Below are 21,695 nucleotides of genomic sequence, written 5' to 3' on the forward strand. Positions count from 1 at the left end.
GTGAGTGTGTTAAACGTATGGCAGTGTATGTGTCTTTATTTATTTATTTATAAAAAATATATTACATAAAAATCTTAGCTCTCTGCTCTTCTTCATATAAACGTTAACTGTGCCAAATTTAATATCTCCTCTTCAGATTTATTTACGTAAAAAAGTTTACAAAGTTTCTCCTTGATATATCATAAAATTTAAGACATTCAATAATACATGTCAGCCTCATTGTTCTAGTGGCAAGATTTAAGGCCACAGATCTCGACGTCCTGGGTTCGAATCCGAGGTCGAACCGATAAAAGGTTTTTTTAAGGCATAGGTTGGCGGACGAGCATATGGGTCACCTGATTGTAAGTGGCCATTCGTTACATTGCCAATGTGCCACCAATCGTGGGAACCAAGATGTTATGTCCCTTGTGCCTGTAGTACACTGGCTTACTCAACCTTAACTGGATCCTTAACCGGAACATATAAATACTGTGAACTGTTGTTTGGTAGTAGAATATCTGATGAGTGGGTGTTACCTACCCAGACGGGCTTGCACAAAAACGTGCTACCAAGTGAGTTTCCTAGTCGAAAAATGATCTGTAGTATCCCGGACTTGGAAGTGTGTATACTACCGTCCCTTCGATAGCACGTAAGGCCTGCTCCTGAACTCTTTTCGGTCGTGTCAGATTTGCCGTCGCATTGGTTTATGAGAGCGAGGGAATAGTGATTGCACCTGTGTTTCGCACACACTAGTGCACTATAATATGTCCTGCGCAGTTGGCTGGACCCACGAGATTGGCCGCGAAGCCCGAATTCGGTCAGGTCAATTTTTTTACTTTTTGTCTTATTGTGTTTAACAATATTTTCATGACGCAATAAGGCGACGCGGCCGCGACTCGCAAACACAGCTCGCGATATGGTTATTGCTTTGCTATTTGCTATATAATCAGTCCAACCGACTATGCAGTTCGTCTATCTTATTCTTTGGTCAGTTGTTACGTATTTCGTGTCTTTAATAACATTGGCTCACTCACACTACGTGACTGCGTAAAAAGCTTTTCAAGCGAATACATTCCGATCTAATCTATTACATACTATTTTAATAAATTGTGTGAAAAATATAACAAGACTCCAATTTATATATTAAAAAATATCTATTTATTATTTTTGATTTCTCATTGTACCAGTATGAAAAATTGTAATAGGTACCAATTTTACACACTGTTTATCTATTTTCTATTTATATTTCAAAAGTTAGTTAATAAAATTTTATTGGTAGTTTCTTTTTTTTTAATTGCTTTTAGTTTTCTTAATAGCCAAGTAATTAATTGTGGTTAGTTATGCAATATTTTGAATCACTTTTAATAACGTCAGCGTTTGTGATCTAGATAATATAGATTTTTGAAACTTTGTATAATATTTAAATTTATTTCTATTTAAATTATTAGGGTTTTGAAAAAAAAAACTTTGTGAAATATTTTGTATAAAGTATTAGTGACATATAATAAATGTTGTTATTATGATAACAAAGAAAAGTATGAAAAAATATTCTGAAAAGAATAATAATTAATAATAGTTATCATATTATTTTATCAAGCAAATTGAAAAGGAATTATGTTAAATTATTTATTGGTCTTAAAATAAACAAAGTGTATTTATTATTAAAAATTTTATTCTTAATTAATCTTTTGTTTAAAAATACGTACAAAATCACATTTGCTTGTTATTATTTAGTATAAGTGTGAAATATAATAACAATTTGTATTCATCATTACATCCGTAACAACGCTCACAACATGCCCACACGCTACAGTATCACATCTCATGAGTTCAATACTGACATACATTAATAAATTACCTAACGCTAAGCTTGCACCACAGACACTAAACAATAATTTAATAAATAGTTTTCATAAACTAATCAGCGTTCATTTGTTTCACAACAACAGACGCGGCTCACTGCATTTCGATAATGCCTTAAATATTATGGCAAAGCGGGCCGTCCCGCTAGTCTTTTAATTCTAATACTACTTAGGACACTTAAACATCACATTTGCTTTGTATTTACACGATACGTCGATCTCGACGGCTGTTTTAGTTCAGACTAGAGCTTTGGTTTCACCGTCCGTAGCCGGGTGATCTGTACCTCTCTCGGGTAGCATGCGCAGCCTGCGGCGTTAGGAAATACACGTGTGCGCCCTCTCCAGGCAGTCTGTACGACACGTACGAGCCCGGTCTTCCTTCGCCGGCCGTGTTTACCGGACCTATCCATTCAGCGTTCGGATTTACAGGCGGCAGGGGCCTCCTATAATTCACGGCGGTGTCTCCGGCCAACGACGGCCTATTCAAGTCATACTGTTCACCAGTATACTGAGGCCGTTGTACCTGCGTTTGTACTCTGTATTGTTGTGCTTTTCTGTAGCCGGGATTTGGTATTGGTATGAACTCGCTGTCGGGATTTATCTCCGGTCGAGGATATCTGTCGTTTACTAAAGTGTCGTCTAGTAGTGATGGTGGTTTTGGCGATTGAACCAGTGGAGCATTGGGTGATCCTTGATGTATCGATTCGCTGTATGGATTAACATTCGGACGCGGTAACCGATCATTGACTTGTGTATCTTTGTACAACGATGGTGCGTTAGGACTCTGCGAGTCGACGATTTCATAGGCGTATTGCTGGTTTAGGTTGTTATCAATAGGTGTTTTTACAGTTTCCAGTGAAGGTGTAACTGCTAGACCATTAATATCATGAGTTCCATCTTCTAATTTCTGGCCAAAAACATCAAAGGAATTTTTGGTTATATCATCAAAATACTTTTCATCTTGCTTTGTGTAGTAACCGTTACTGATCGGGTTAGGTGTAGTACTGGGGTGCTTATTGATGTGTGGATTGGGTTTACCTGTTTGGATTGGAATATGGTTTATATTGTTATTCGGAGCTATGTCTTTGTTATATAGCGTGTCTTCGTAATCTTCATCTCTCGGTTTAGTTTTAGGATAATATCTTGACGATGTCGGGCTTTCTGTTGTAACTTGTAAATTTTCAATTAAGTATTGTTGATGGTATCCAGGTGAAACGGTAGGAGAAATAGCATTAAATTCGTTTTCAAAATTAAATGGCTTGCTGTAACTGACCATAGGCCTGAATGGTTCGGGATCTAGTTTTGGCGCTCTGAAGGTTAATTTTTCTTGCCGAGGTTTCGTGTCATAGCTGAATTGATATACTGGTTGGGCTGTTACCGGTTTTTGTTTATTAGCATGGGGCCTATGTGAATGACTTTTTGGTCTCTTTGTTGTGTACAACTCAAGGGTTTGTTGAATGTCAGCTATTTGTTGATAAAACGGATCCGGTCGCTGTTTCACTTGTTGTACGTAAACCTGGGGTCTAGGTTTTTGTACGCTGAAATATTCTTGTGTGAGTGTTCGAGAACCTTGTTTTTGCGGCCATAAAAATAGAGCATCAGCTTGATCAATCGACCCGTATGCAACGTCTACTGATGGAGAGAATCCAGATTGAGAATTCGAGTTTTGATTTTGAATCTGTGATGTTTGACTTGGTACAGTTTTATAGTAATTCCTTCCATCAAAGTAGGTTTCAGGTGTTGGAGAACTTTTAGGTTGCTCGTCGAAGAAATAAAATGAAGCAATTGCATCTTCATTTGGCCTCCGGTTATACACAGGTTGCAATTTAGTTGTAGGTTCGTCATTTTGAGTGTAATATGATCTTAATGGTACCGACGTTGATGTTATATCTTTAGCGACATCATTCGATACTTTTTGTGGGATTTTGTAAATAATGTAAGGTTTTTCAGTAGTTGTTGGAGTCTTTGTATCATAAATCTGGTCTGGATAGTCGTAAAATACTGATACCGAGAGAGGTTTCGATGTAAGTTTTGTCCGTGTTTTGTACACTGGTTTTTCAGTTTTCGGTTTTGTTATTATTTCGTCAGGAAGGTTTTGAACTCTGACAGGATTTCTAACTGGTGTTGGTATAACACGTTGCGGCTTTCTCTGTTTTGGAGTTGTGACAATTTCTGTTTCTGGAGTTGTAGGTATATCTGTCATTTTTGTCGACTCCGGTGTCGTCGGTCGTGTTTTATATTTGCCTCTGTATACCACGGGTACTGATGAAGGTCGTTTGGTTGTTGTTTTCAATCTAGTGTTTGTTGGTATAGCAGGCCTTGTCTTAACAGTATCTGTAGTTGGTTTCTCTTCAAGAGGCGCAAAGAAATCAGGTGGAGGTGGTAATATTATTCCAGGTACTAAAGGTCCAGCCGGCACACTACTCTTGTAGTCAGTGTGATAAGAAAAATTGTATGGCGGCGGATAGTAAATCGAAGGGTCGTCTTCGTCGTATAGGTCTGTTTGGTTGCTGGGTGGTGGTAGAAATGCTGCGCCCGGAGGAAAGCCTTCTGGAAAAGAGCCGTTTATGGATGCGAAGTAAGGGAATGCTCCTTCGCTCGCATTCCCGGGTAGGAATGGGAACGGAGGACTTGGCAACGGCGCTCCCCCGGAAGTAGAGTTTCTCTGATTATCACTCGGGGCGTAGGACGCTCCCGCTGAGTAAATGAATGGCGGAGAAGATAAAGTGCCTTCGCCTTCTCCTGCAGGGAAGGGTGGGAAAATGGGCGCAGGGATACTGCCGTTCGGTGTAAGGAAGATAAGCGGTCCGTCGTCGGAGAGTCGAACTGGAAAGGGCGGTGGTACTTTAGGTTTCTGTGGTAGTTTTACTTGCCTTCTAGGCGCCTCATAACTATCGATTGGTGGCCAAGGTCTATTTTCAGTTTCTTTTGTACGTTCTGGGAATGAGCCTCCCTTTAAAACTAATAAATGATCTTCTGCAAGCCATATTTCATCTTTTTTAAGACCTCCAAGGCTCTGCAGATTATCTTTAGACCGAGTTTCTGAGTTAGGTTCGTAACTCAAAATTCCTGGGCGCTTAGGAGCTTTCGAAAATATCTCATTTTGTATCAAGCCATATTTTCCTTCGGCCACCTGATCCGATAACGTCTTTTTGTCCTCGTCGTCCTCTTTCATTTTTCCCGTGTCACCCTTTCCTTCGCCGGCGCTTGACATGAGCATGCCGTCATCCCAGATACCTTGATTCCATCCTACGGTCCCGCCCGACAATTCTGGCACAATAACTCCTGCAAATTTACCACTTTCACTTTTTGAGTCCAAGTTGATAGAATTTTTGGATTTTCCATATTCTCTTTCGGATTTAATTTTCATATGTCCCCCTATTAAACGTTTGATCATCCGCTGGGACTCAGCGGGGTCGCTGTCGGGTCGTGGGCCGAGGGAGCGTTGATCGCGCACGAACGAGTCGGGCGGCAACACGTAGGTGGGCACAAGGACGCTAGCGTGAACGATGCACGCCCATGCCAGCGCTAGCGTAAGCACTGACGTCGCCCCTCTCACCATCTGAAAGTTTAGAAAACATCACTTCTTAGTTTTATTGCACACTCGACACTTTTATTAACTATCTAACACATGCACAGATAATGAACTCATCTCAGATAGCGATTATGTCTTTGTTACTTCGATATACTCTTTTGTCGGTCATGAGCATGAGCGCACGAAGTGAAAGGAACTTGAAATAAAACGTTCGGACAGTGGTTAAAGAACTGGCGAGCCGCGCGCAACCACCCGCCTTTTATTAATTCGTACGAAGTGACCACCTCCGAGCTAGCTGGCATTGAGAATCAAGCGTTTAATTTGGAAATTAGCGAATAATCACCACGAGGCAGGAAGGCCGCGGGGCCTGCGACAAAATCGACTGTCATGTTTTAATTTAAGGCTAAATTACTTAATCGGCCATTCTATTGTTTCTGCATGTAACGTTAAATTAGTTTGAGGTTGTACGACTTGCTTGTTAGTTGAAATCGGTAACGGAATGAAAACATTTTGAAATGCTCGATAGAATAATGTGTAACAAATTATAAATTTTGCCTACATTCCCGAAAAACATAAACAGTTTTTATGGTTTTTTGAAGCTAAAGCTTGTTTTTTATAAAAGTCAATCCCCGTAGTAAATACTAATTCAGACAACAAAATATTTAAGGATTGGTATTTCACGAGGTCTTTAGGGTGTGTCTAGGGCCATGTGAAAGGTGCTCACCTAATTTCATTTTACTTTCGATACGAGACACTTGTTTGTCAATGAGTATGACAAAATATGGACCAGAATACGCTCAGTCCAATGGCCCGTGCCTTGCGAAACACTATAGATATTTTAATTATATTCGATCGTATTCAATGCCATCGATATTGAATCTCAGTGGGTTATCGTGACCTTTGTTATTTATTTGTAAGTTATTTTTTACTTTCCATTGTAGATTAAATATATGTAAATGGTTATAGTCATTCGACTCATCGGATTCCGGATTCTTACAGAATTTATCGATGTGCGATCGAAATGAAAACTTTAGTACCGGCTTCTTATGTATCTGAGTCATATCAATGTAAATAAAACAACCTTCGTTTGATTAAATAATGATGTGTTGATATATCGATTTAAATAATGTACAACAGTACATTTACATCATTGAATTAACGGAGGAATTTCAATATTGCAATAACCAGCAGTAAGTTGCAAAGTTCAAAGTAAATGTTTTATAAAGTTTGACATTTGCGGGGATCATCTTGAATGTATCCTTTCGTTTGTATCACTAGTTAACCTTCGAAAAACATGCAATTGTTCCTTGTAAATATTAACATCTTTCCTCAAGTCGATTTGTATTTAAAAAAAAATACACTTAGACTTTATTAAATGTAAAGAACACGTAATTATTTAACATGACCGATGGTATCGATGAAAAACGCGTGACCTTGGCACGCAAGGTGCTTGCTATTTTTGAGGACACTAAAAATCGTGATTTAAAAAAAAAATTTAAATGACCCGTTTTTAGGTATATATGTGGGTGAAAACTCAAACGGATATATCTATAACGCTAATCACACAGTTTCATATACAATAAATTACTACAATTTACTAAAATTAACCAATTTTCATTTCCGCTACATGAATATGTAATGTATCGTGTAAGATACACAAGCAGGCTTTCTTAATTCCAGTCGCTGTAACAACGTTGAGAAACTTGTATCATTGCCGATGATTTGTATTCAGCGCTCGACAAAATCAATCAGACAACTTTCCATCGCCTTTGTTTGTCAGCGGACCTTAAGATTATGCTGATTGAATTTTCACCGTTTTATAACAATTTCTAAAATATCAATTGAACTTTAAAACAATACTCTGCATTGCTCTTTATTTTCTATACATTACAGCTTATAATTTAAAGTACTTTGATATGTCCCTGTATTCATAACAGGATCTAGGCATTTTACATCAAATACGATATTCGATAGACGTTCCGAGTGGCAATTTACGTAATTATCTATATCTAGCCTTCAACATTTAACTTATAGCTAGCCTGTAATTGCATATTGGTCGCCTTGAGTTTGCGGAACAGAATAACCCACATATTAGACTATACGTATACGAACTGTTTTCAAATGTCTCATAAGGAACTTTTGCCGCCTATTTATTGCTGTAGTTGCCCCCGGCTACGCTTGTTATAACTTAATTGCACTGACATTTCGAAATAACTAAGTAACTATATATATATTTCGTAACACCTAGGACAGTTTTTGTTGTAATCTTTTTAGTACATTACATGATTTAAAACATTAAAAAGTTTATATTTCCTTTGAAAATTATATTGTGGTAATAAAAAATGTGATAAATATATTGCCATTGGGTGGGTATATTGAAATTTGAGAGGCTAATTCATGTGTCGAAATTCAAGCAAGTTGAATTCATTTTCTTGCCGCAGTTTTGGCACGTGTCAAGATGATAATCATAGTAATCGGTTACTTATAAACGTTGATTAACGGGCGATTAGATAAACATTAATTTATCTCTTTCTCTCATCATAGATTTGACATTCGAAAGAAGAAGACACAGTATTGTTTAACTATACACCACCTAAAAAAAAATTCTAAGAATATTTCCTGATAATCTTTTAATAGGGAGACATTTACGGTATGAAATCTGTTTTGCCAGCATTTACGGAATTCTTACAAGAAATTATCTTACATAATCTTAATTGGTTTTTGTCCGTTCAATGTGATTTTCGTAAGATCTACTAATTATTTCCGTTTTAATGATATATACATTTAATTTAAATTATTGTATTATTGTTTTTATAGAAATGTTTTTACAATAATTTCCAGAGCACAAAGCAATCCATTGTTAACTTCTAGGTGTGCTTGTATTGGCAGCTCTAATGATGCATAATTATCTAGCGCGTGCCTGTTCTTATTGACTGTAATAATATAAAGGTAAAGAATAATTACGTCGCTGATAAACAGTTTTGCCTTTTTTATTGAAACAAAATCGTAAATATCTTTCGTTTCGCCAAAGATCTTGTTTTTTTTTTTTATATAAAATATGCTTCTATAAAATATTTGTATCTTTCACGTTTGATTTCTTGTGTTTTAATTGTGTATCTCGATATCGACAAATCTCAAAGAAACGTCGGGGCTCGTTCTATAATCGTTAGTGTTCGGTCAAGGTGAAGCCTTCTTGACAACTCGCTTGGAATAGTTTGTTGCGCCTTCAAAAACAAACTCGTACATTCTGTCATCTTAGTAATACTTTAAATGCAAAATTTGGATGGATGGAGGGATGTTTGTTACTCAATATAGTCAGAACGGTGGGGCGGATCTGAATGAAATACATTTTTTTTTTCTATTTATCTAACACCAGCAACCCGCATAAACGGGGGAAGCCGCGGGCTGCAACTAGTCTTCTATAATACTGCAAGATGTAAAGATAATTCCGAAATTAAGAGTCTTATCTCGTAACCTTGCGTTTTTAATGTGAGAATTTTTCACGGAGCGACTTGTTATTAAGTTTTATATAGTGTGTCTCAGTGCCTACGAATACGTTGTACCAATGTTTATTGTATTTAAGTATTTTATCGAGTTTAGCAATGTTAATATTGCGTCCATATATTTCGATGTTTTATTATAAAAAAATATAATTTATTATAGTTTGTCAGTTTGTAAAGTGTTTTCGATTTGAACATTTTTTTTATTTTGTAATGTCAACTTCTCCATTTTTAAACGGCGCGTTAAGGTCATTTTACAAAAAACTGCTCCGGTTCATAGTCGTGACCGGCGGTAATACAGTTGTGAGTGCGCACGCGCCGCCTCGGGGCCGAGTAGCTAAGTATTTCGAAGTTTGTCTATGTTCCTGTCATGCGTTTCATTGTTGGTGGATTTATGATTTATAATACCTACGCTATATTTGAAACTTACAAGGTTAATATCGGAATTGTGCAAGCATTTCGCGGCTGCATGCCTAATAAGTAAAAATCGTTATTGAATACTTCTATTTCTAACATAAGGATAATGTAGGTTCTAATCGAAATGTGAAATATTGTACCATTTAGCAAAATACATTATTATTGACGTTTTAAAATGGGTTACAAAGAGGTCTCTAGCTTAAAAATTTTTTTAACCATGTATTTAGAACTTTTTTAAAAGCATAACAGTCAATTGTCTAAGATAAGAAATTATGGAGTAAAAGACATTTCCATAAAAGTTTTCCATATATAGACTTCCTGCTATTTTAAGATGACATTAAGATTCTACATTATATGTGTTTTATTATGAAAATGGCTATGACTATGTATTTCGAAGCGGTACCTCTTGTAATGGGTGTGCGCTTTCTTTTCTTTTGTTAGTTTGCGACTTTCTTGATTCTTTGTTTCGTAATTCCTCTGTGGACACATTAGTTATTGCGTGTAATCTTCTATGTAATACTAAGTTGTTTACTCTCATGTCGTTTGCCTAGTAATTGCGGTTACGACATCGAAAATTTTCGTATTTTTCACATAATTTAAAATGAGCTTTGTAAATTGAATGACGCAGACGTGCCTTCTTGACGAGTCTCAATTACGCTTAAATATTTAAACGTACTTTATTTCTTATATAATCAATTAACCTTATTATTTTTTGTTGCAGGTAAGAATAGTTACGTATGCAAGGTGCACGTAAGTACAAGTAGTTTTATCGAGATAGTTTCAATCGGATGGACAGGGGAAGCGCTATGGAGTAAATAGCAATTAGTTGATTTTAGATAGATAAAGACTATTAGTTTTATATTGTTTAATATGAGTTGCTTGTGTAATGAGTTTCAAAATTTTTCCGCCGCCGTGGGCGCTACCTTTTGATGATTTTCGGAGCGTGGCGGATAATAGGCAACCTTAGATTGCGCCCGAGTCCTTCGCTCGTCGTGCAAGGAAAGCTGCATATTTAAATGCGAATTTTGTAATTTCGAATAATTATTCCGAACGCTTTATAATTATCTGATCGTAACTTGAGCTAATTATTCTCAAGGTGGTATATTTTTATTCGTTCATTTGATGTTTCGCGACAGTCGATTTCGGTACCTAACGACTCGTAAACCCGTTGCGAACGAGACATTGTTACACTACAAAATATAAGATTCGTACACATTGTTTTCTTAACACTTCTTGGTATATATAGTTTAATATCGTGATAAAATGCTCATCACGACGTATAAGCCGGATTCGTTTTTTATACAAACGTACATGAGAGGTGACGTAATCGTTGATTTGTATACACTGACTTTATTATTATAGATTCAAATGTTTAATAATTTGCACGAGAACATAAACATTGCACGCTCGGTTGATAACCATTGTCAGTTGTAATTAGCCGAACGTTTTAGACAAATATATAATAATTATGAACTTAAATGATGTCATTTGTGTTTTAATAGTATTGAAGAGGTTAAAATTAGCTTATTCGGAATGACGTGTCAGCTTTGTATCCTGATTCATAGTATGCGACCGTCTAGACAGGGACCATGATAGGGCTGTCCGATATGTTAGCCCTAGCAGGTGATTGTTGTGTCATCGTGCACGTAGTACCGTAGTCGGTTATGCGACATAGCCGACATAGCCGTGTACACTTTTCTTAATGCCAATCTTATTTTAGCTCGGAACGGTATACTATAAAACTGGTTTCACAGCTAATGGCATTTGATGGTAGCCTTCAAAGTTTCAATAGAAGGTGAATAAATGTAACATTGAATTTTTCTGTGACTAGATTTATCCTTTGTTCCTTTGTAATTCGTTTTCGGGTTTATTTTATATTAATGGGAACAATTTTGGTCTAATTATTTACTATACTTTATAATTATTTATAGTCGATGTCTTGATTTCAATTAATAATATTCTGTTTGTCAGAATTACTGTATTAAAAGCAATCACATTTATCAATCTCGACAAGGTTGTTATTTAGTTTGACAGTAGCGATTAAATCTTTTTACGCATTGGTAATATCACTATTTAAATCGTTAGCTTCTGAGATATCAGAACGATAATATTCACGTTCGCTTCCAGCATCCGCTTTCGTAAATATTGTTATTTTGACACGATTTAGGATTTGATTCGGAAAATCATTATCGATATATCGAATGGCAACACTTCCTTCACTTGTAGCTTGACTAATCTGAATCGTTTCCACTGTCGGCATTAACGTGTTCGAAACAGTATGTGTCAATTATTAACGGTATTATGTCATCATATCTGCACTGATATAACTCGGTACACTTTCATGGCCCGTGCTACTTTCATCTCGTTTGTTTATCGATGTACCTTTATTAATGCTACTTCATTGAATGTAATTGCCGTATTTTTTAATCGATGTAAATATTTATATGATTTAATAAAGTTTTAGTTATTCGTAATATTATTTTCTAAAGTATTGAATTTTTTTTTAGAGATTTTGTTTGATAGGTTTGATAAATTATATTTTAAATGGTATTGGATTATTTAAATGACATCGTCACAGGCATTGGCTGAATTAAGTGTGTAGTCACGTAATAATTGAAGATACGTCAAATTAGTATTTCTCAGGCGTCTTGTCGTGTTTTCGAATTCCCGTTACGCGGATGCTTCAAATTTGTTGAGAGCATATTTTTTTATTTATCACACGATATTTATTTTAATTATGTATTCCGTGAGTGTCATCGGAAGTTATTTAGTGGTATTCCCCTGTTTTGCCTTATTATTTGAATAAGATGCTTACGTCGCGAATTTATTAAGTTGGTCGTGTTTATTTAATGATACATTCGGTTGTGAATAACACGTTTCGAAATAGAATGATTACAGTGAGTTAATTTTTCATTCGAAGTCCTTTATTTTATGACATCAGTATTAATGCCGCGTGGGCCGATTTCTCTAGTACTAGTGGATCATAACAAGTCTTACGAGATAATATACCGGTATATTATATTTAATCTGAATATCACGTTTTATTTATTCGAAATAATATTCCTGTACTAATGTTCGTTCACAGAATATTTAACTACACACGTAACAATTCATTGAAATGCTTTTGTTTACTTTTTCTCACAGGTGTTTCTTTATACGCGGCCGTCATTGAATCTCATGCTTTGGGCTAGCTGCGAAATTTAAATTTAATATTTATGTCACGACAGTACAGCATTGTTTCTGGAGTTATTGTCAGTCCGGCGTCGGTATATACCCCGTGAGATCTAGGTCGAACACCTATATACGTACTTGTACTAGCTTTTTGTAAAAAATATATTAATCTTACATTTACTGTTAACGGTAGAGGCTGCGACTGAAAAATCACTTGATGTACACTCTTCAGCACATATCACGAGGGTAGTGGTAATGTCACTTCACTTAAATCACTGGCGTTCAGTCACTGGCACATAGTATAAGCAAATGGGTTGTTTTAGCTGTCTCGTTGTGTCGCAGAGTCGCAGGGTCACAGGCTGTGGTGGGGTGCGCGTGTGTTCAGCAGGTCGCGCAGCGCATGAGTGGCGGCAGTGGTAGGGGCGCGCGCGTAAATACGCCGGTGTAAGCGCGTGCGCATTGCACGCACACTAACACACAATGTGACACACACTACGCCGCGCCATGCATCCAATTTAATACATATAGTTATGATGGGTCGAGTTTTGTTCATCCCACGAAAATACCACATTATTTACCGATAGCTATTAAATATGTAAGAATGTTAGTACCTGAGTACATACATTTTTGATATTTATATAGATCCGTGTGTGTATTCCTTTTACTCAAACTACTGATGTAATTTTAAATTATGACAAGTATTTAAAGTTGCGTTCGGTTTGAAGCCGTTAATTAATTCCTTAATTAGTGTGAAAATTTACAAGTTTTGTCAACGTTAGAAATTTATCATTGATGTATTAATTGTAAGTAAAATATCAAATGAAAACGTCATTTGATATTTTTCGATATGTCGTAAGTTTTCTTGCTTGATTTCATAAATCACGATTAACCTTTAAAACATAAGGGCATTTTCGTAGATATAAGATACAGTAAAGCAACTATTAAGAGGTATTAAAAACAATATTACTTATAAACTAATTTCAATAAACTAAAACTATTTTTCACGGTGTGTTTTCGATTAAAGTTGCTGACGACAGTATCTACTATATTTTTATACTGCTAAACATATTTATTCATAACATACGTCTATATTCATTGAAAATATTAATTAATTTCGAAAAAGCTTTTGGTGAGCGAACGTCCTAATCATAGTGTCATCGACATCGGCGCGTCCTCGGAAGGTCGCCGGATGAGAACGGGACCGAGAGGCAAGCTGACCGTCCATCGAAAACATAGCAATGTTATATTTATAGAATAATATATCCTTATTATTATTTACAAGACGGTTGTAAATAATTCATAATGTAGTTCAAATAGATTTTTTAATTGTATTACATTTTTGAACTTATAGTTTTTTATTGCACTTAAATTTAATTAATTCAACATTAAAATGTAAAAATCATATTGAGATGAAGCCGTAACGATGTTTTAAAACTATTCTGGGATACGTATTGTGAAATGATTATTGTTAAATTAATATAACCGGTAGTTTGTTTCATTTTACATACAATGATTATAAAATATATAATTAAAATAAAATGGTGAACCATTAATATTATTATTTTCCAAGAATCGAAAATTTTAAATAATAATACTAAAAAATGTTTGTAGGTAAAACAAAAATGTTGAAAAGGATAAGATTTTTTGTTTAAATTTTAGTAATCCTTAAAAGTTATATCTTTTACTGTTGCTCGGCGACTCAATGTAGTGGTGTGTTAACTTAAATCCTAAATTCTTTATTTTTCCACTGCGATTGGTATTTAATCATATTATTTCTACGAGTGGCATCCCGGATCTTTTTTTTGCATCTCGTTTGTAGAATATTTATAATTGTTAAGTTCGCCGAACAAGTTGTGGTTTTTATATTACGGTGTGTTTATGATATATAATTATGTATATATAAAAAACATAATATTTCTTTTCGAAGCCTCTTCAGCTTAATAGTTAGTATGATTTTCGTTAGTAATGGTTTAATAAGCGTCTGTTAAAGGAAGGAATACGTGGTATTTTTTATTACGTGCTTTCACTTTGATTATCTAAACAAATAACAGTTTTAATGCTATAAATATAAAACTTCATAGTCATTATTAATAACTTTATATATTTATTTTTATAATATTCTAGAGTTTACAGTTTTATTATTTTGCGTGTACCGTCCGCAGAGTAGCATCCTATCGCGTCTTAACTTCTGCTATAATCCTATTTGACTAGAATAACTCAATCTGGCTGATAATTGTTCGGCTGACTGTTAGAATCGTTCGGCTAGAAATGATATGAGTATCACGGCCATGTTGTTGAAAAATCTAAAGTCATCGTCACGATATTTTTTTTATGTAAGAAATATAAAATATAAATAAATTTGAATCGTTTCGCGCAGCGGTACTCTTTATTGGGTTTGAGTAAAAATCTGTAAGATTTGGCAATATTATTTATGCAGCTACATTCCACGACATGGAGGCGCTTAGTTCATTTAGAATATTTTGTAATTCAAACTTCGCTACACTACTTTGTGTATATTTTATTGATACGAAATTAATTTAAAAAAAACGACGAAGAATTAATTAAGAAAATCGCTGCTAGCTTGCATGACATAAAACTATATAATTCATTTGGTACCTATGTTGTGTTCGATTTATTTAATATGTTATTTGCCCTCCTCATATCAAAATGTTACGCCTTGATTATTTTGGCTTAGCTACTAGTAAGCAGGCTTTACACCATTGAACATAGCACTATAAAAAAAAAAAAGATTAACCAAGAGTATTCATTGTAATATATTTTTATGTTTATTTAATAATGAAGTAAAACTTTCGTACGATAAAAAATAAGTTTGACATATTTACAATGTGTATCGAAATGATAAATAAGTTTCGTCGTATATTCGCAAGGGTCGCGGAATGCCAGCGCCGGCGCCGCAGAGTGGGCCGGATGCGACCGGCGCGTCTCGCCCGCGTCGTCTGACCGCTTGAATTATGTAATTTTAAATTCATAACGTTTTTTTATATTTATTATAGTATTTTTCCTTTGTTTACGAATTTTATCTTACATTTAAATCAAACGACCGCGAGAATTCCTGAGCTTTCTTAATAAAATAGACACTGAAAATGTTGATGGTACCTGTCTGACACTTCATCCTTTTGACTGTTATCGATCTTTACTGATTATTTATCACTTGAACCAATATTTTAATCTCAGCTTACTTATAGAAAAACTAGAACAAAAACTATTTAGTAGCAATAAATGTTGAATTAATACAAAAAAAATCACCACTCAAAAATTAAATTAACTTCGAACTATAATTAATCTCTTCGTTATAAGTTTTATTTATGTTGTAATAAGGTGACGATAATCATATTGAATACCGTAATTATATACATATTTTTTTAAATTATTTCTAAGTCTATTTACCTATTGAGTTATTTGTAAATATTGTGTAAAAGATTCGCATGTAATTTTAAATATAGAATCGATCATTTAAAATCGACAAGGTCGTCGCCTGAATTAATCGAATGGCTAAATTAGCTAATATTATTTTAAAGAACATAATTCTAGATGTAATGGCCGTTTTCTTGGCGCCGTCCGTATATCAAAATATCGGTCGATAAACATTGTCTCTGCTAGTGTTTATAAAATGAGATGTCTTATAATAAACGGTACATATAATTGCGTGCGGTTTTCCTTGATTAAGTTCTGTGGCTATTTCTCATAAATTAATATCTAAACGTTCGACTTTTCCATAGAAATTTCTAGTTTAAATTATCAAAATATTTTCCGTATTTTATACTCGTAGGTAAACTATTTAAATGTCAAGGTTATATCTGGACCGTTCATTGATATTTATAAAACTATCAATCTGACTGTTTGATATATATTTTATTTATATAGATCAGAATTTTATTTAAATTAATTAATGGCGACTCCTTTCCAAATTATTCCTTGACGTCTGCCAGATTTACGACGGTCCCACTATTAATTTTTAAAACGGACTTTGGTTTTTTTGTTTCTGTGACAGAATCTCGGCGTCGAAGCGTCGCGAGATTCATAAGATTCCAATGTTTTGTACTTGTTTCGATAACTGGTTCGGGGTACGGATTTTTGTCTTCCATCATTGTTTTGTTCTTTTTTTTTACTTATTAGAAATAATTGTTAGAGATGCAGGATAAGGAAACAACATTGTGACCTTGAAGTTTTGAGCGATGAAAGTTATTTGAGTGTAAACAAAAATAAGGATAATTCAAATGTATTGATTGATATTATTTCAATAAAATTACAATGTATCAACTAAGTCCTATGTAACGTATAATTTTCGTATTCTTTTTAATCACAAATTAATTCAGTTCATTAAAAAGTACTTCATTATTAGAAATATAAATATGTCATCTGTTTATTAATAGTATATGTTTTTGTGGGTATATATATGTTAATTGCACAACAATATTAGTAACGTCAACTGGTACCGTCCATATGTTTCAGTGACAAGTCTCTATTATAATCTTAAGTTGTCAATAAAATCTTATACAAAATTGCATAATTGTTGGTAACTTTCTGAAGAATTACAAACAACACAACAGTTGCAAACACAAACTTGTAAGTAATTTAATGGAAAATTATCATTATATATGTATACATTGAACACATCCATTTTGTTGCATTAATTCAATAACAACCTATTTTTTTTTTTTATTAATAGGAAAAATGACTCGACTATGCAAATTATGATACCTTCAATTGAATTGTCTGATCGTTCTATGCTTTCCGACATTTCTCATGATCTGTTGCAATTCAGGACCTTGCTCTAATTAGATTGGTCTTAGCACTTCTTCGATGTGAATATTAACATAGTCAGATTCTGTTTTCTTATGTAATATAAATTATCGCTTCACGATGAATGGAAACCCTTTTAAGCAAGTAACCATAGTATTTGTTACTGTATGATGTGTGTATATATATTTTAATGACACATAATTTATCAAAATAACTGATTACAGTATTAGCATTTAATTTGTGTTTTGTTTAATTAAAATTTAGTTTATTTTCGGTGCATGATTTTATTTTAAAGTAACTAATATGAATATATTAATCAATCAAAAATTTGAATATTTATATTTAACCATTTACAAACAAAAAACCAGCACGTTTATATAATTAAGTCTTTAGCAACATTAACACTGTAAAAACTTAAGCAAAAAGTTAGGCGGCTGATAAATTAACTGACTGATAATTTCGAATTCGTACCAGACTTTTAATTCATTATCATTAAATTACGCATGACTTTGATATAAAAACGAACAATGAATACTAATTATTATTACGTAAACATGAGTGTTTAAGTGGACAGGAACGCATGCCCTACAATCGCCACGAATGTACGGGTTTTCTCACGACATTTTCCTTCATAGATTAGCATGATATGATAGATTTATTGGCTATTATACTTCGTGACATGACCAGATATACTCAGAATCGATTACACTCTTTACGTAAACCTGGAACTTTTAACCCCACGAGGCTTGTACGATCAAAATATAATACGTTTAAGTATCGAAACAGTTCTGAATGCTAGCATTTTACAAGATCAAATTTAATTTAAAGTTCCCGTACTTCATATTAATCAAATACAATTAAATAAATATATTACTACATCAAAATATGGTACATGGTACTATAACATAACACTGTTGTTTTAACAACAAAAACTACTCCAAGATTTTTTATCAGTTATACGTATAATATTTTATTGAGTAATATGCCTTATTTTTTTATTGTTGTTTTTTGTTATAGTTGTAAGGATTTAAAATTATTATTTGGTAAAGCTAAATGTATCTGTTGGATTTTATTATGGTAGCAATACCTTATTCGCAAAAGGATAAATTGAGTTTGCCAGGACTAAAACTTGGTGTTAAAAGATTGTCGTTAAATCTTATGTTTATACACTGGCATTGTTTCGATAAATACTTCAATTAGCAAATAATGTATAATGCCAATGTTAGTATCCCAACTTTGCCAAATACCTACATACTTTCTGATCTGATCCGTGAATACAGCCAGTACGACACTTTTTGTTTTGAAGAATTTATTCTCTTTGTAAAATCTACTGTAAGTATGTTTCTCAAGAAATAACGCAGGATATTTTTAAGTTTTGAAATAAATTTAGCAAGTTCCAGTTGTCATCCCGCGGTGCCCTTGCTCAACTTAACGCCAAGGTCGTCGTACTGGTGAGATTGCGGATTTCGTTTTAAATTACTCCGTATATTTAACTACCGACGTTCATAAATGATATCGCGTTGTAAGTTAAAGACACACCGAAATTTCTCGGGGAACTTGATTTTATGGGATTTCCTAATCAAATGGACGACATAAAAACGAGTTTCAAAATTAACGATCAAACACTGACCTGACAACTGACTGTTTTTGGAATGATATAGCGAGCAATTTGTCGTGTCGTAGCTCGTGTAAGGAATACGTTAATTGTTTATCCAATAATTTATGTTTTTTATTGTATCGATTATACTCGAGTTACTGAAACCTTGATAAAATCCAAATTAACTAATAATTAATTATTATTTAATCTGAACTCTTATTGGTAGCCTGCGTCGTTGCGTCTCCGACTGCCACCTACCTAAGACCATTCTGATTAAATCCAAATTATTTAATACGACTTTGAAGTACATTTGAATTAAATCTTTCAAGTTTCGAACTGTCGCGTTAAATGAGAAACAGTCAAAGTTGCCAGTTGTAAACAATGTTTATTTATACGTAAAGACGTTTTTAATACTTTGAAATAAATATAATTAAGATTTGTTATATTTTATTACTTTTAAAAATGTGAGCGTTTGACTTTAATTGGAAGGTTTGTTGTATATTAATATATCAATTGCACAAACGTTTCCTAAAGTTGTAAAATTACAATTAGTCGATTATCGTTTGATTGTTTCCTGTTATTTTTTTTATCTAGTTCTGTTAATGATAACATTGGAAATATTATAAAAATAATTATTTTTTTCAGTTAATTTATTACACTCATTTATAATTGTCACTTGTATTTATTATGAGTATATTGTTTTGTATGTCAGTTTATCGTGGTATGTGGTTAAGCTTTATCTCTAAATCGGTGGGATGTACGCGGATTCAATGTAGCGTTAATGAAACATGTAGGTTTATATGTACGTAGTGTTATTTGTAATCTGCCTGTTGCGAGCCGACTTTGTTACCGTAAATAAACAGCCTTATCAACTCGGACTGCATTTTATACATTTCTGCTTTCGCTGTTGTAAGTGAACGTTTGTTTAATATGGCAGGATGTAAATAAGTCACGATTGACTCTGTAGATATACTTTAAGGAATAAAAGTAGGAGGAGTCGGGCTAAAGTACCTACAGTTTTAATTAAGAAAATAGTTGGTAATCGCAACTGCTATAAATTGACGAATGTCTCGGTGGACTCCAAGCCGGACTGCTTAGATTGCGCGTATTGTTGTTGACCTACAATTTGCGATCACAGCTTTATAGAATGCATATTAAAATTTATAATAAATCCAGTGAAATTGTTGAATATTTTTTTTAAGGTTATTTCATTGTTTATGTTAATTACTATGTCTGCCGATTAGTTGGCTCGGAGGCTGAAAAATTTAAATAAATCAGAACAGAAATATGAAGCAACGGATACCTTTGCAACACATTTCCTTTATATGCGATTCATTGACTTATGATTATGATCTGACTGAGGACCAGCTGAATAAGCTTGAGCGACTTCAAAAGATTGCTATTCGATTCATATTTTGCCTTCGAAAATATGACCATGTCTCCGAATATCGTTGAAGACTCAAATGGGTTCCTATACGTCTTCGTTGGAACCTGCATATTTTTTAAATATTTTGTTTAATATTGATAAATAACCAGTGTTTAATCGTTTTTATAATTCAGAAGAAAATATGAGATTTAAAACAAAACGTCTTTTTTTTTTATTTTAGAAGTTGCCTTTTTGACTTATTTTGAAAAAAGCTAAAAAGCAACTTGTATTGTGCAAATGAAGGTTAAAATTATCGCAAAAAGTCACCCCATCACTAACCTAACCTAACCTAACTGGAATACGTCGAATTACCAAAAACTCTGTATATATTTTTAGTTCTAAGATTTCTTTTTTTTTTATGTTTGTGGTGTACAATAAAGTATATTAACAATTAAGTTATCTTTTCATAATAAAACAGATATAAAAAGCAAATAATACAATAAAAAATACAGTCAAATCGTAAACTGTAAACCCTGTGCCAATTTTTTTTAACAATATAATGATCTGATCTCCAAATCAATATCATCCCAAAATAATAAGCTAATCTTATGATTTTATCATTACTATTCATCTTAATATAATAAATGATAAATCGATTATATTAGTCGCGTTGATATAATTCAGTTGTGACAAGACGAAATAGATCGTTGGTCTGTGTTTGATTGAAACATGTATAAAGGGATATTATGTAATATAAACTACTAAAGCGAGTTCCTGCGGTCTGTCTTTGATATATAGAAAGTAGATAGACATAGAAAAGTTAGAACTTCCAATCGAAAGGGACCTATTACAATCTCCGCTCCATTTACGAGACTACAATTTATTTATCACACTTCGAATAGCTTCAATGGTCTCTACAGCAAACGAAAGTGATATATTCTATCGTATCCCGTTGATTTGAAAGTGGCGGATACGAGTGTTAATTATATCGTTCGTTTTTAACGATTGATAGAATCGAGTTAGTATGTTTGTGGGTGTTGCGATAAGTTTTGAAATGTATTATTTATGAAGTAGAAAAGAAAATCGACGATCGACAAGTTATTTCTATATTCTCTAGACACCTGTTGTGTCTACGATAGTGAAACGTACGTACATATGTAATATTATATCTATACCTACTGTTTTGTAACACACAACGATCTGGTACTACTATAAAAGTCTGCAATATCCTTCAATCTGCAGGCATATTTCATAGAAATAAAAAGCTATAGCTATGGCCTTATATGACTGTAAATATATTTTCCTCAAGGAGTTTTATTTTCTAATATTTATCGAAATCACGTGCCTTTTGACGTTACTTGCGAATGCTAAATTGTATTATAATATTTTATAAATATTTCATGCATAATTAACTCGCCTCAATCAAATCGAACATGTAAAAATTATTCAAACATATTTATTTATAACGGAAAAATATTTTAAATATACCTCCGACCGATAATTA

At 33.7% G+C, this 21,695-nt stretch overlaps 2 protein-coding genes across 2 annotated transcripts in view; one reads left to right on the plus strand and one right to left on the minus strand.

Moving 5' to 3' along the window:
* Positions 1 to 21,695, plus strand: part of LOC113396578 (N-alpha-acetyltransferase 15, NatA auxiliary subunit) — a 95,198-nt gene that overhangs the window by 7,746 nt on the left and 65,757 nt on the right. The gene's annotated exons all lie outside the window — the stretch shown is intronic.
* Positions 1,634 to 12,892, minus strand: LOC113396577 (adhesive plaque matrix protein). The gene is made up of 2 exons (XM_026634569.2): positions 12,640 to 12,892; positions 1,634 to 5,403 (listed from the first exon to the last, which is right to left on the minus strand). Exon 2 carries the CDS (start codon positions 5,401 to 5,403, stop codon positions 2,098 to 2,100), a length of 3,306 nt encoding a protein of 1,101 aa, XP_026490354.2. The 5' UTR covers positions 12,640 to 12,892; the 3' UTR covers positions 1,634 to 2,097.

This window comes from Vanessa tameamea, chromosome 22 (assembly GCF_037043105.1).
Source record: "Vanessa tameamea isolate UH-Manoa-2023 chromosome 22, ilVanTame1 primary haplotype, whole genome shotgun sequence".
In the NCBI taxonomy this organism is placed as follows: Eukaryota; Metazoa; Arthropoda; class Insecta; order Lepidoptera; family Nymphalidae; genus Vanessa; species Vanessa tameamea.

Coding starts and splice junctions, on each gene's coding strand:
- LOC113396577 (XM_026634569.2), bottom strand. CDS start 5,403: ATGGTGAGAGGGGCGACGTCAGTGCTTACGCTAGCGCTGGCATGGGCG.